Source organism: Panthera onca, chromosome B1 (assembly GCF_046562875.1).
Source record: "Panthera onca isolate mPanOnc1 chromosome B1, mPanOnc1 haplotype 2, whole genome shotgun sequence".
Taxonomy (NCBI): domain Eukaryota; kingdom Metazoa; phylum Chordata; class Mammalia; order Carnivora; family Felidae; genus Panthera; species Panthera onca.
The window spans coordinates 162,009,191-162,023,032 of NC_138342.1; the positions used below are offsets into that span (position 1 = coordinate 162,009,191).

At 37.4% G+C, this 13,842-nt stretch overlaps 1 protein-coding gene across 4 annotated transcripts in view; it reads right to left on the bottom strand.

Moving 5' to 3' along the window:
* Window positions 1–4,374: 4,374 nt before the first annotated feature.
* LOC132691794 (disintegrin and metalloproteinase domain-containing protein 18) overlaps window positions 4,375–13,842 on the bottom strand; it is a 143,677-nt gene continuing 134,209 nt past the window's right edge. For 3 of the 4 annotated variants that reach the window (XM_060653500.3, XM_060653497.3, XM_060653501.3), the window contains 2 exons: window positions 5,946–6,190; window positions 5,034–5,140 (listed from right to left, as the gene is read on the bottom strand). In XM_060653500.3, the coding sequence (XP_060509483.2) occupies window positions 6,145–6,190 (46 nt within the window). In that variant the 3' untranslated portion in view covers window positions 5,034–5,140; window positions 5,946–6,144. Of the gene's footprint in view, window positions 4,600–5,033; window positions 5,141–5,945; window positions 6,191–13,842 lie in introns of those variants that run through there. The other variant, XM_060653498.3, reaches the window with a different exon arrangement.

Sequence of the window (13,842 nt, forward strand, 5' to 3'; positions counted from 1 at the left end):
CACCATGATCAAGTGGGATTCATTCCTGGGATGCAGGGCTCGTTCAATATTCACAAATCAATCAATGTGATACATCACATTACTAAAAGAACCATATGATCCTGTGAATTGATGCAGAAAAGGCATTTGACAAAATTCAGCATCCTTTCTTAATAAAAACAATCGAGAAAGTTGGGATAGAAGGAACATACTTAAATATCATAAAAGCCATTTATGAAAAGCCCACAGCTAATATCATCCTCAATGGGGAAAAACTGAGAGCTTTCCCCCTGAGATCAGGAACATGACAGGGATGTCCACTCTCACTTCTGTTGTTTAACATAGTGCTGGAAGTTCTAGCATCAGCAATCAGACAACAAAAGGAAATCAAAGGCATCAAAATTGGTAAAAATGAAGTCAACCATTCACTTTTTGCAGATGACATGATATTATACCTGGAAAACCAGATAGACTCCACCAAAAGTCCACTAGAACTGATACATGAATTCAGCAAAGTCGCAGGATACAAAATTAATGTACAGAAATCAGTTGCATTCTTATACACTAATAATGAAGCAACAGAAAGACAAATAAAGAAACCGATCCCATTCACAATTGCACCAAGAATCATAAAATACCTAGTAATAAACCCAACCAAAGGTGTAAAAGATCTTTATGCTGAAAACTGTAGAAAGCTTATGAAGGAAATTGAAGAAGATACAAAGAAATGGAAAAACATTTCATGCTCATGGATTGGAAGAATAAATATTGTTAAAATGTCAATACTACCCAAAGCAATCTACACATTCACTGCAGTCCCAATCAAAATTTCACCAGCATTCTTCTCGAAGCTAGAACAAGCAATCCTAAGATTTGTATGGAACCACAAAAGATCCCAAATAGCTTAAGTAATATTCAAGAAGAAGACCAAAACAGGAGGCATCACAATCCCAGACTTTAGCCTCTACTACAAAGCTGTAATCATCAAGACAGCATGGTATTGGCACAAAAACAGACACATAGACCAATGCATTAGAATAGAGACTCCAGAGTTGGACTCACAAAAGTATGGCCAACTAATCTTTGACAAAGCAGGAAAGAATATCCAATGGTACAAAAGACAGTCTCTTTACTAAATGGTGCTGGGAGAACTGGACAGCAACATGTAGAAGGATGAAACTAGACCACTTTCTTACACTATTCACAAAAATAAACTCAAAATGGATGAAGGACCTGAAAGTGAGACAGGAAACCATCAAAACCCTAGAGAAGAAAGCAAGAAAAAACCTCTTTGACCTCAACCTCACCAATTTCTTACTCAACATATCTCCAAAAGCAAGGGAATTAAAAGCAAAAATGAACTATTGGGACCTTAGCAAGATAAAAAGCTTCTGCACTGCAAAGGAAACAATCAACAAAACTAAAAGGCAACTGATGGAATGGGAAAAGATATTTGCAAATGACATATCGAATAAAGGGCTAGTATCCAAAATCTGTAAAGAACTCACCGAACTCCACACCCCAAAAAACAAATAATCCAGTGAGGAAATGAGTGGAAGATATGAATAGACACTTAAAAAATTTTTTTTAATGTTTATTTACTTCTTAGAGAGAGAGAGAGACAGAGCATGAGCAGGGAAGGGGCAGAGACAGATGGAGACACAGAATTCAAAGCAGGCTCTAGGCTCAAAGCTGTTAGCACAAGCCTGATGCGGGGCTTGAACTCACTAGCCATGAGATCATGACCTGGGCTGAAGTCCGATGCTTAACACACTGAGCCACCCAGGTGCCCCAAATAGACACTTTTCTAAAGACATCCAGATGGCCAAAAGACACATGAAAAGATGCTCAATGTCAGTTCTCATCAGGGAAATACAAATCAAAACCTCACTGAGATACCACGTGACTCCAGTCAGAGTGGCTAAAATGAACAAATCAGGAGAATATAGATGCTGGAGAGGATGTGAAGAAACAGGAACCCTCTTGCACTGTTGGTGGGAATGCAAACTGGTGTAGCCACTCTGGAAAACAGTGTGGAGGTTCCTCAAAAAATTAAAAATAGATCTACCCTATGACCCAGCAGTAGCACTGCTAGGAATTTACCCAAGGGATACAGGAGTGCTGATGCATAGGGGTACTTGTACCCCAATGTTTACAGCAGCACTTTCAACAATAGCCAAACTATGGAAAGAGCCTAAATGTCCATCAACTGATGAATGGATAAAGAAATCGTGGTTTATATATACAATGGAATACTACTTAGCAATGAGAAAGAATGAAATCTGGCCATTTGTAGCAACGTGAATGGAACTGGAGAGTGTTATGCTAAGTGAAGTAAGTCAGGCAGAGAAAGACAAATACCACATGTTTTCACTCATATGTGGATCCTGAGAAACTTAACAGAAGACCATGGGGGAAGAGAAGGGGAAAAAAAAAGCTAGAGAGGGAGGGAGGCAGACCATAAGAGACTCTTAAAAACTGAGAATAAACTGAGGGTTGATGGGGGTGGAAGGGAGGGGAGGGTGGGTGATGGGTATTGAGGAGGGCACCTGTTAGAATGAGCACTGGGTGTTGTATGGAAACCAATTTGACAATAAATTTCATATTAAAGAAAAAAAGTTTGTCCTTTCCTCATTGAATGGTCTTGCCACTTTCTCAATAATTTGATCATATATGTGAGAGTTTATATCTATACTCTATTTTCATCCATTCGTCCACATGTCTGTCAATACTATTTTTTATTTTTGTGGATTTGTAAATAGTTTTGAAATCAGGAAGTGTGAGTTGTCCAACTTTTCTCATCTTTTTTCAAGATTTTTTTGGCTATTTGGGATCCACTGAAATTCCACATGAATTTTAGGATATGTTTTCCTATTTCTCCAAAAATATCACTTTGATTTTGATAGAAATTCCATTGAATCTGTAGACCTCTGTGGGTAGTATTTGCATCTTGTCAATCAATCCATGAACAAGGATGTCTAATCTTAACTTCTTAAAGCAATGTCTTATAGTTTTAATCTTCTTTGACCTCTTTGGTTGTTTATACATAAGTATTTCATTATTTTTGATGCTATTGTAAATAGAACTGTTTTCTTTTTGGATTTGTTATTGTTATGTGTATAGAAATGTAGCTGATGTGTTGGGTGTTGATTTTGTATCCTGCTGAAATTTTGCTGAGATTTTTTTTTTTTTTTTTTTTTTTTTTTGCTGAAATTTATTAGGTCTAACAATTTGGGGGGGCATCTTTAGGATTTGTATGTATGAGATTGTATTATCTTTGGACAGAGAAAATTTTTCTTTGTAATTCGGATGTCTCATTTATTTTTCTTGCCTATTCTGTCTAGAACTTCCAGTACTTTATTGAAAAGAAGTGGCAAAATGGGCATCTTTGCCTTCTTCCTGATTTTAGAGGATTTTAGTCTCTTACTTTTGAGAATGATGTTAGCTACAGGTTTTCATGTCTTTTATTATTTTAAGGTAGTTTCCTTCTGTACCTACATATTGTTTTTGTCATGAATTGGTGTGCATTTTGTCAAATGCTTTTTTGACATGATCACGTGTTCTTTTCCTTTATTCTGTTACTGTGGTGTGCTGCATTGATTGCTTTTGTTTACCGAACTCCATGATGCATTTCATAGCTACATCTGCTACTAACTCTATAGGAAACAAACCAATAACATATTTTTAGTATCCTTCCTTTATCCTATTGTTTGAGAATAAAAATGTATAGTTTTCCTTCTACATTCTGGATATCATATAATGGTTTCACCATGTATCATTACTCAAGACCAAAATCTGCGTTTCAACAATGTAATACACCTGCACCTTACTGGTTATAACAGAAATATATAAAAAATAAGTTCTTTGCATTATAGCTAAGCATTAAAGACTCACAATATACTGATAGGGTAGGCATGGTTCTACTTTGCTCATTTTATAATAAGGGAACTAAAGAGAGATGTTAGCTTTATTTTGATACATAGCTACTAAGTGATGGAGATTTGGAAGCATCACTCCCTTTAACACATTTCAACTTTTTCACCAGTATTTTACATACTTCTCTGTTTCAGTGCCCAGATATCTTTTGCTAACCTTTCTAATTAATACTAAAAATTTGCATGTAAACTATCTCAGGCTTTCAACCTAAACATATAATCTGCAAAAAAAAAAAAAAAAAAATAGCTGGTTTGTAGTTTACCTTTTAAACCTTATTCATTTTATATTTATTTAACAATCATGTCACAAAATAATCATTACTCAAGTATTCCATATTTGTAAATTTGCCTACTTGCTAGGGTTTATAACCCCAAATCAATATTTATAGATCTCTCTTGGTCATTTGAATTCATGCTCAAGGTAAAAAAAAAAAAAAAAAAAAAATCAGTCGCACCAAGGTTCACATTTTCATCTGAAGTTGAACAGATGACACTCTGCCTTATTATTTCAGCTCTCATACAGAGAGGAGCAGAGGATAAAAAAGGTAGGGAGCAGTGCACTGTACCGCAAAAAGCTCAGGTTGTGGAGCCAAATGGAGCGTGTTTGGATCTCAACTCTGGCACCTATCAAGCAGCCCCATGTGAGTCATTTTTCACTTCTGAACCTCCTTTCCTTCTTTGAAATCTAGAGAAAATAGAATCTCTCAGGATGGGTTGTTTTTAAAATTTATGATCATATATATGTAATATACACACATTTACCCTAGAAGCAATGATTCAGTGGTAGCTAATTCAGTGCAGTGGGACTTTATGAAACAGCTACCACAATAATCAAATGTATTTGTATGATCCCACTTGTATAAGAATATTTAAATTACATATTATTTTATAGCTAAAAGGTCCAGTAAAATGTACAGCCGTTTTGTGAGCCACAATTATGCTTATATACCACTTGGGAAATACTTACTAAAAATTAAATATCAAAACACTTGCTCTCATTCAGTTATTGGAGCTCTTTGACAAAGTAAATATGAATACAAATAATTTTGTAAATGATTATGTGTGAATTGATCTGGACTACTGATCTCATGTAGCCCAAAAAATAAAATACCCAGAAAATACAAAGAATGATTTCTTATTTGCATACATTTAAGAAACTTTGCCATCATCAGTGTTTGCCCCAGTCTTCCATGGCACTGTAATTTGTAGAAGTGATGTTTCAGGATCTGCAGTAAGGAAAACACCTGTAAGCATTCCCCAGTGCCTGCCAGCATCCTTATTCTTCACTGGTCCTGCCACTTCACATCACTCTTTGAACTTCCACGAACTCATACACATACACACACACACACACACACACACACACACACACACACACACACACGCAGGCACGCTCCCACCACGGAATCAGACTTTGCGCATTCCAGAAGAGGCTACCTAGAAATGGGACGTGACCCTACCACCTTCCAGAGACACTTTGGGATTTGCTGACCTCCGCCCCAATAGGTGAAGAAGAGCTGCTCTGGGGACCCCACCTCCCAGAAGCGGCTCGCCCCCTCCTCCAAGTGCAGGGTCAGGCACGTGAGGACAACTGTCCCAGTCCTGTTCTGAGCCCTCCCAGCAGCAGGCCCCGCAGGACCCTGACTCTAGGCGGGCTCTGACGGGACGCAGGGCTCCCCCCAGCCGGGCACAGGGTTCTGGAGCAAGCTTCTGGAGCCCGCCACGCCCACAGGCTCTGTGACAGGTGACCCTCTACGGAGCAAGTCCTACACTCACGATGGCCGGTGGAGGTCAGCCGGCCCAGGCCTGAGAGGATCAGCAGGACAGGCAGCATTGCGCGTCCTGCCGGCCTTGCCACGGTGATGGCGGTTGGCTGCGGAATGGCGGCCGCTCGCGCGCGGGGTCCTGAACTCCCTACTGGCAGGGCGGGGGTGGGGGCGAGGGGGGGCAGTGGGCTTGGGGGGCAGCGCGGGCGACGGGGAGGTTGGGGAGGGGCACGTGGTTTATTCCCACCCCGCCCCTTCTGCTGACCCGCACGCGCAGCCGCAGCCCCGGGAACCTGCCCACTGGGCGCTGGAGGCGAGAGGCAAGCTGGCCTGGTGCCCACGTGGGCTTGGGTTTTATTTTCCAGAACGAGAACATCTGAAACGCATTTAGGGATTACGTAAGGGTCATAAAGTGAAGTTTTCTCCTCTGGAAATGGACCATCTGCTGGTGAAGTGCTTGGCTGTTACCAGTAGTCCACGTCATAGTTTTCCGGCACAACGACTGAATTACTGTAGTGAAGAAAAACAAAATGGAAATTCACAATATGGTTAGTAGAAGACAGTTGTCTGTTTTAACCGTGGCTACTGCGGAGTTCTATTTTAAGCCTCAGGTCACAACACATACGTGCAAAGGAACACAAACACAAAATAATGAAAAATCAATTCTTTTATAGATAAGTTTGTTTCTTAGAAAACTAAGAAGTCCAAATAAAACACTAAACAAATGTAAATATGTGTTTATTATTTTAGTATTGATTTACAACTTAAGCATGAGGCAAAAGAATTGCAGCTATGAAATGAGCAAAAAACGAAATACATTTATTCAGTTTTGCACACCTTTGTTCCTTAGAAAAACCTATGTTTAGGAGACTAAGTGAATGTCTAAATGCAATTTTTTCCCCCAATCAATATGGAGTTCACACGTTGAAAGGCAATAGAGTTAATCTGGAAAGAACTTCCATGTCATGTTTTAATATACAGGTTGGTGACTTGCCTAATTTCAGTTTCTTCTTCAAAATTTATTTTCCATTGTAGTAAAATACAACTAACATAAAAATTTACCATCTTAACCATATTTAAAGTGTATATATAGTTTATTGCTACAAAGCATATTCACATTGTTGTGCAAATGTTACCACCAGCAATCACCAGAACTCTGTATCTTGCAAAACGGGAACTCTATATCCATTAAACAAGTCCCTATTCCTACCCCCCCAAACCCTGACAATGACAATTCTCATTTCTGTCTCTAGGAGTTTGACCTCTCCAGCTACCTCACATAAGTGGCCTCATACAGTATTTTTCTTTCGTGACTGGCTTATTTTATTCAGCATAATGGCTTCATTATGCTCCTGTTGTAGCATATTACAGAGGTTCTTTCCTTTTAAAAGCTGAATAATATTCCATTGTGCGTGCATACCACATTTTGTGTATCTGTTTATCTGTCATGGACACTTGGGTTGCTTCCACCTTTTTGCTGCTGTGAATAATGCTGCAATGAAATTGGCATACAGATATCTCTTCTGGATCCCACTCTCAATTATTTGGATATCTACTCAGCATATCAACAGAGTAAAAAGCAACCCCCCAAAATGGGAGAAAATATTTGGAAATCATATATCTGATAGGGGATTAATATCTAGACTATACAGAGAACTCCTGAGATTCAACAACAAAAACAACCACCTGATTAAGAAATGGCCAAAGGACTTGAATAGACATTTCTTCAGGTAAGATACGGAAATGGCCTATAAGCACATGAAAAGATGCTCAAATCTCTAATCATCAGGGAAATGCAAATAAAACCCACAAAGAACTACACTCTCACATCCCTCAGGATGGCTACTATCAAAAATGAGGAGATAAGTGTTAGCGAGGATATGAAGAAATCAGACCACTTGTACATTATTGGTGAGGATGTAAAATGGCACAGCCTCTGTAAAAGTTCTTAAAGTAGAATTACCTAATTTCATTTTCATAAGAGCTTTTTTTACAAGACATTCTTAAATTTTCCTTTCATGAAACTTGTGCTTTTATACCTTAAAATCAATACCTGTAGACAAATTCAAATACTGATTGCTTTTCCTGTTTGTAAACATAAACACAAAAATAAAGATGGTTTTTTAAAAAGTTTAATTCCCATACTTCTTTCTAAATATTTGTTTCAGTAGCAATTAATATAATATGTAATTCTAAAATAGACATGTCTATTTATTTTACTAAAATATTTACTTCTTAACCACGTGGTTTTGGGGGGATTGATATAAGTATATAAAATACTCGAAGGGGCGCCTGGGTGGCTCAGTCGTTTAAGCACCCAACTCTTGATTTTGACTCAAGTCACGATCTCACAGTTAGTGAGTTTGAGGCCTGCGTCCAGCTCTGTGCTGAGTGTGGAGCTTGCCTGGAATTCTCTCTTTCTCTCTCTCTCTGCCCCTTGCCTGTTTGTGCTCTCTCTCAAAATAAATAAAACATTAAAAAAATACTTGAATATTTATAAATAATAATGCTTATGTAATAAGTTTATTAATTAACAATTATTATTGATATAATTATGTTATTATATTGATAATATAATAATTACTAATAATGTAATTACTAATTGTGAATATTTAGATATATAAATATAAATATTTGAATATATAGTATAAGCCAAGCAGTATGCCTGTGTTATCAAAATACAAAGAATATCATCCATGTATCCAAACAGGTCAAAGACTAACAGGAAACCAGATACGCATAAGAAATTCATTGTTAGCATAATATACAATGTTCTCCTGGAATGTTGCTAGTTTGTTTTCTCCACATATATTAAATGTAGCTACAGAAAGGATGTCATATCTGAGATTTGAACCATAATTGGATGAGTGAATGACTTGTATTGAGCCAGTAAATGTTCTCCTAAGAATAATATTAAATAATCCAAAAACTTTAAGTGTGGATGAATGATATTTTGTTTCAGAAAAGTAACTTATAATAGTCCTGGAGATGGTGAGATAGAAATGATGAGGACTGGAGACAGCAAATCCAGTTAGAAGTGTTTTCCATAGTTTAGGCCAGAAATGTCAACATCCTCACAGCTAAACCCTGAGGGGGAAAAATATAAATATGAGAGGTATTTTGGAAACATAATTAAAAATAGTTGGGGCGCCTGGGTGGCTCAGTCTGTTGAGCGTCCGACTTCAGCTCAGGTCATGATCTCATGGTCTGTGAGTTCAAGACCAGAATCAGGCTCTGTGCTGACAGCTCGGAGCCTGGAGCCTGCCTCAGATTCTGTGTCTCCCTCTCTCTCTGCCCCTCCCCTGCTCATGCTCTGTCTCAAAAATAAATAAAAATATTTAAAAAAAATAAAAATTAAAATTAAAAATAGTATCTCTGTCAACCCACTAAAAATCCTCTTCACAAATGTAGAAAGGAATAAAACAATTTTATTATTAAGTGTTAGACCTGACTGTGTTGGGCTAAAGGGATTGTAAAGATAGAATGAAATCTCACCCTTTTATATAACCAGGCAGATGTAGTCCATGTCACACATGTTAACTGTCTTTATCCAAAATACAAATAAAACTTTCAATTTCTTTAGGATAACCAGGAAGTTGCAGCTTGGAACTAGACATCAAGGTTAAACTCCCAAGGAGCCAGGAAGATAGGAAGCTATCTTCCTTAATGTTTATGTTTGTAATAGACAGATGCCTACAAAATCCTTAAGGAAAATATTCCTGGAGTGTAAAGCTGACAAATTTTATTTAGTTTTCAAAAAGAATTACATATGTCCCAAAGAGACAGAGAAAGGATGTACAATTCCACGTTTTCTAAAGGAAATAATCTAAGAAAAGGGTGTGTGTGGGTGGGGGAGGTACTTCCTTTCATGTGTGGTGCCAGGGAAAATTGATGTTTTGTTTCATAAATTTGTATTTACCTTTATAATATATAGGGAGCCAAATAGGTGCACTGACTAATTTGCTATGAAGCTTGTTAAATTGTTAAAGTCACTAGGCAACTGAGATGATAGTGCCACAAATTTTAGGAGAGGCAGATTTGTACAGTAGTTGGGAGATAATCAGTTGGGTTGAAGATTTGTTGAATTTGAGGTCTTTGTGGATGAACAAGGGGATTTTCCATAGTTTAGGCCAGAAATGGCAAGTCCTTATAGCTAAACTAAGGACCTAGATGAGTCTGCATCCTTATAATTTGAGTTGAACATCTAAAAAGGCAATTTGAAGGAAAGAGAGTGAATCAGTCAATCTAAGAAACATATAGAGAAAAAGTGGATGTCCAAAAGCAATTTGTGGACCATACAGATAATTTCAGTGACTAAGGGAACAGAAAGAAAGAAAATGAAACTGATAAAGAATGAAAAGTACAGCAAGTTAGGAATTAGAAGAAGTTAACATTATGGTGATTTTGTTAAATGGTTTTCTTGAATCTGTTGAGCTGATCTTTTAAATATCCAGTCTACTATGGTAAATTATTGATTGAACCTTGTGTTCCCTGGATAAATCACATTTGGTCATGATATGTTATTTATTTATTTTTTTTAGTTTATTTATTTATTTTGAGAAAGAAAGCGTGAGCAGGGGAGGGGGAGAGAGAGAGAGAGAGAGAGAGAGAGAGAGAGAGAGAGAGAGAGAGAGAGAGAGAGAGAGAGAGAGAGAGAGAGAGAGAATATTAATCCCAAGGAGGCTCCTCACTGCCAGCACAGAGCTCCACAGGGAGCTCAAACTCAGGAAGCATGAGATCATGACCTAAGCTGAAACCAAGAGTTGGATGCATAAGCAACTGCGCTACCCAGGTGCCCTGTTATTCTTTTTTATATAACATTGGATTCAGTTTGAGGGATACAAATTGATGTGTATTTTTCTTGCGTTATTTATTTGTCCCTTGTATCAAGGTAATAGTATCTTCTTAGAAGGAGTCTGGAAGTGTGCTAAAATATGTGGGAGATTTTGTATAACATTGGTATTATTTATTCTTTTAATGTTTGGCATAATTTACCAGTGGAGCTATCTGGGTTGGAGACTATAGATTTTCAACTGCAAATTCAGTTTATTTATGGATAGAAGCCCATTCAGGTTCTCCATTTCTTACATTTGTTTGTCTTGTTTTGATATTTAGATTTTCTTTCAACTTAAAAAAATATTTTTAATGTTTTATTATTTGTTTTTGAGAGGCGGGGAGGGGCAAAGAGAGAGGAAGACACAGAATCCAAAGAAACCACAGGATCCAAATTCCAGTTAGTTAACTATAGTGCAATGTCAGTTTCAGGTGTAGAAATCAGTGGTTCATCACTTACATACAGCACCCAATGCTCATCCCAACAAGTGCCCTCCTTAATGCTTATAACCCATTTAAGCCATCCCCCTGCCCGCCTCCCCTCCAGCAACACTCAATTTGTTCTCTAAAGTTAAGAGTCCTTTTTATGGTTTGCTTCTCTTCCCGTTCCCCCCACCCCCCTCCCCACTCTGTCTCCTACCATGTTGATCTGTTTTGTTTCTTTTGTTCCTGGAGAAGAAATGACACCTCTCCCAGTTGCTCTCCAAGAAGGGGGAACTGTGTCTCTCTGTGTGTCCAAGGGGATCCTCAGATTTTGCCTTCTGTTCCCGGGCCATATGCTCTTCTTCTTCATAGGATCACTGCAGCACTTTCAAGCCTCCATACAAGTCATGCCAGGACCTCTAAAATTCCAGCCATTGAGTCTTGCTGAATTTAAAAACTCAGGACTATCAGCCCCACTCCTTTTCCCAGGCAATGGCTTTGGGGAATTGTTTTCTTTGTATGATCCCCTGTGTTTTCCTATTTCTCTTTCTCTTGCCTCTCTTCATGACCAGTGCTCCCTCCCCTTAGCAGCAACCACTATCCATTTCTCCCACAAATCATGTCTCCACACCTCCTACCTTCCATGATGTGTTTGGCCTCTTCTCTCCATCTAGTTGTGAAGTCTGTTCTGTCAGTCCTCAGATGGATTTCTTGGGTGTTCAGAATTATTTGATATTTATCTAGCTGTGTTTGAGGGAGAAGGCAAGCCTAGGGTCCTACTAGGACTCCACCATCTTAATTCCTCCCCATTTCTTTTTGAATAAGCTTCGATAGTTCAGTCTTTCAGGAATTTGTCCATTTCATTTAGGTTGTCAGACTGTTTAGTATTAACACTTTTATAATATTTCCTCAGTATTTTTTCATTGTCTATAGCATCAGTAATGAGGGATCTTCTCTCATTCTAGACACTGGTATTGTTGTTGTCTACTGTCTCTTTATTCTTACCAGTGTGGCTACACAGTTAGTACTTTTCCAAAAAGATCTTTCCCAAAACATAGTTTTTTGTTTCACTGGTTTCATTGTTTTCCTGTTTTCTATTTTGTTACTGCTGTTTTCTAAATTTCATAATTTCATTTCCCTTTTATATGGGGTTGAATTTGTTCCTCTTTGTATACTTTCTTTGTGCGGAAGCTAATGTAGTTGATTTAAAATTTCTTACCTTTCTGATATAAATTATTAATAATATAACTTTTCCCCAAAGTACTGCTATCTATCTATCTATCTGACAAATTTTATCATGTATTTTTATTTTCAATTAGTGTTCAAATATGTTCTAATTTTTCTGTTTATTTTTTTCTTTGATCAGTGAATTACTGAAAAATATGTGGCATACTTTCCAAAACATTTTTGTATAATTCTATTTGTTCAGAGTACATATTTCACATGATCTGAATCTGTTTGAATTTGTTACTTTTTCAAGGCACACTTTAGGGCTAACTTGTTAAATGTTTCAGGTGCATTTGAAACAAATGCGATTTCTGGGGTGCCTGGGTGGCTCAGTCGGTTAACGTCTGACTTAGGCTCAGGTCACAATCTCACTGTCCATGAGTTCAAGCCCCGCGTCGGGCTCTGGGCTGACTGCTGAGAGCCTGGAGCCTGTTTCAGATTCTGTGTCTCCCTCTCTCTCTGACCCTCCCCCGTTCATGCTTTGTCTCTCTCTGTCTCAAAAATAAATAAACGTTAAAGAAACAAATGCGATTTCTGCTGCTGTAGTGAGGTCTTCTAAAAGGTCATGCTGCTAATTAGTGTTTTTCAATTCTTTTATATTCTTACTGTTTTTCAGTCTGCTTATATTGAGAGAGAGAGAGAGAGAGGGAGAGAGAGAGAGAGATGTTGAAACTTCGAATTATATTTGTGACTTTTTCTCTTATGCAGCTCATAATAGAGTTTCAAATATATAAAACAAAGTCTGTTAGAACTGAAGGAATTATATGTGCTCTTAAAGACTATTCTTTTATTATGATTATAATGATCAAGTTATACTCTTGTTATAATATTTCTTCTTCAATGTTGGCTGACATAAATATAGCCGCTTTAGCTTCCTTTTGGTTGGTGTTAGCATGGTAGATATTTTACTTGTAACACATTTGTTTCTTTAGATTGAATGTGGATTTCTTGCTGAGAGCATATATTTATCTTGATTCTTATCCAATTTTACATTTTCTGTTATTTAAAACATTTTTTTAGTTTATTTATTTATTTTTGAGAGAGAGAGAAATAGCACAAGCAGGGGAGGGGCAGACAGAAGGACAGACAGAATCCCAAGCAGGCTCTGCACCATCAGCACCTAGCCCAATGTGGGGCTTGAACTCACAGTGAGAGTGAACAGTGAGATCATGACCTGAGCCAAGATCGAATTGGACCAAGCTTAACCACTGTGCCACCCAGGTGCCCCACATTTTCTGTTTTTTAGGGTTTTTTTAATTGGTGTATTTAGACTAAAAGTAGTTAGATGAAATTAGTATTAGTATTTAGACTAAATTTATTTAGATAAAATTTATTGACTCTGTATGGTTGAGTTTCAATATAACACCTCGCTATATATTATTGTTGTCATTCTTTTTATCCTCTTTTCTAGATTCTTGGGAATCATTTAATAGGCTTTTGGGGGGGCAAATGTTAATTTTGCTTAATTTTTTGAAATACTTATAGATTTATAGGAAGTTTAAAATTTTTTACTGGGAGATTTAATGTGTGTATACACAAGGATAAAAAGGTATCCTTCACTTGGTTTCTCCTGATGGTAAAATCTTGCATGATTATATTACATTATCAAAGCCAGGAAATCGACATTGGTATATTCCACAGAGTTAATTTAGATTTTATCATTTTTTACATGCAATGAC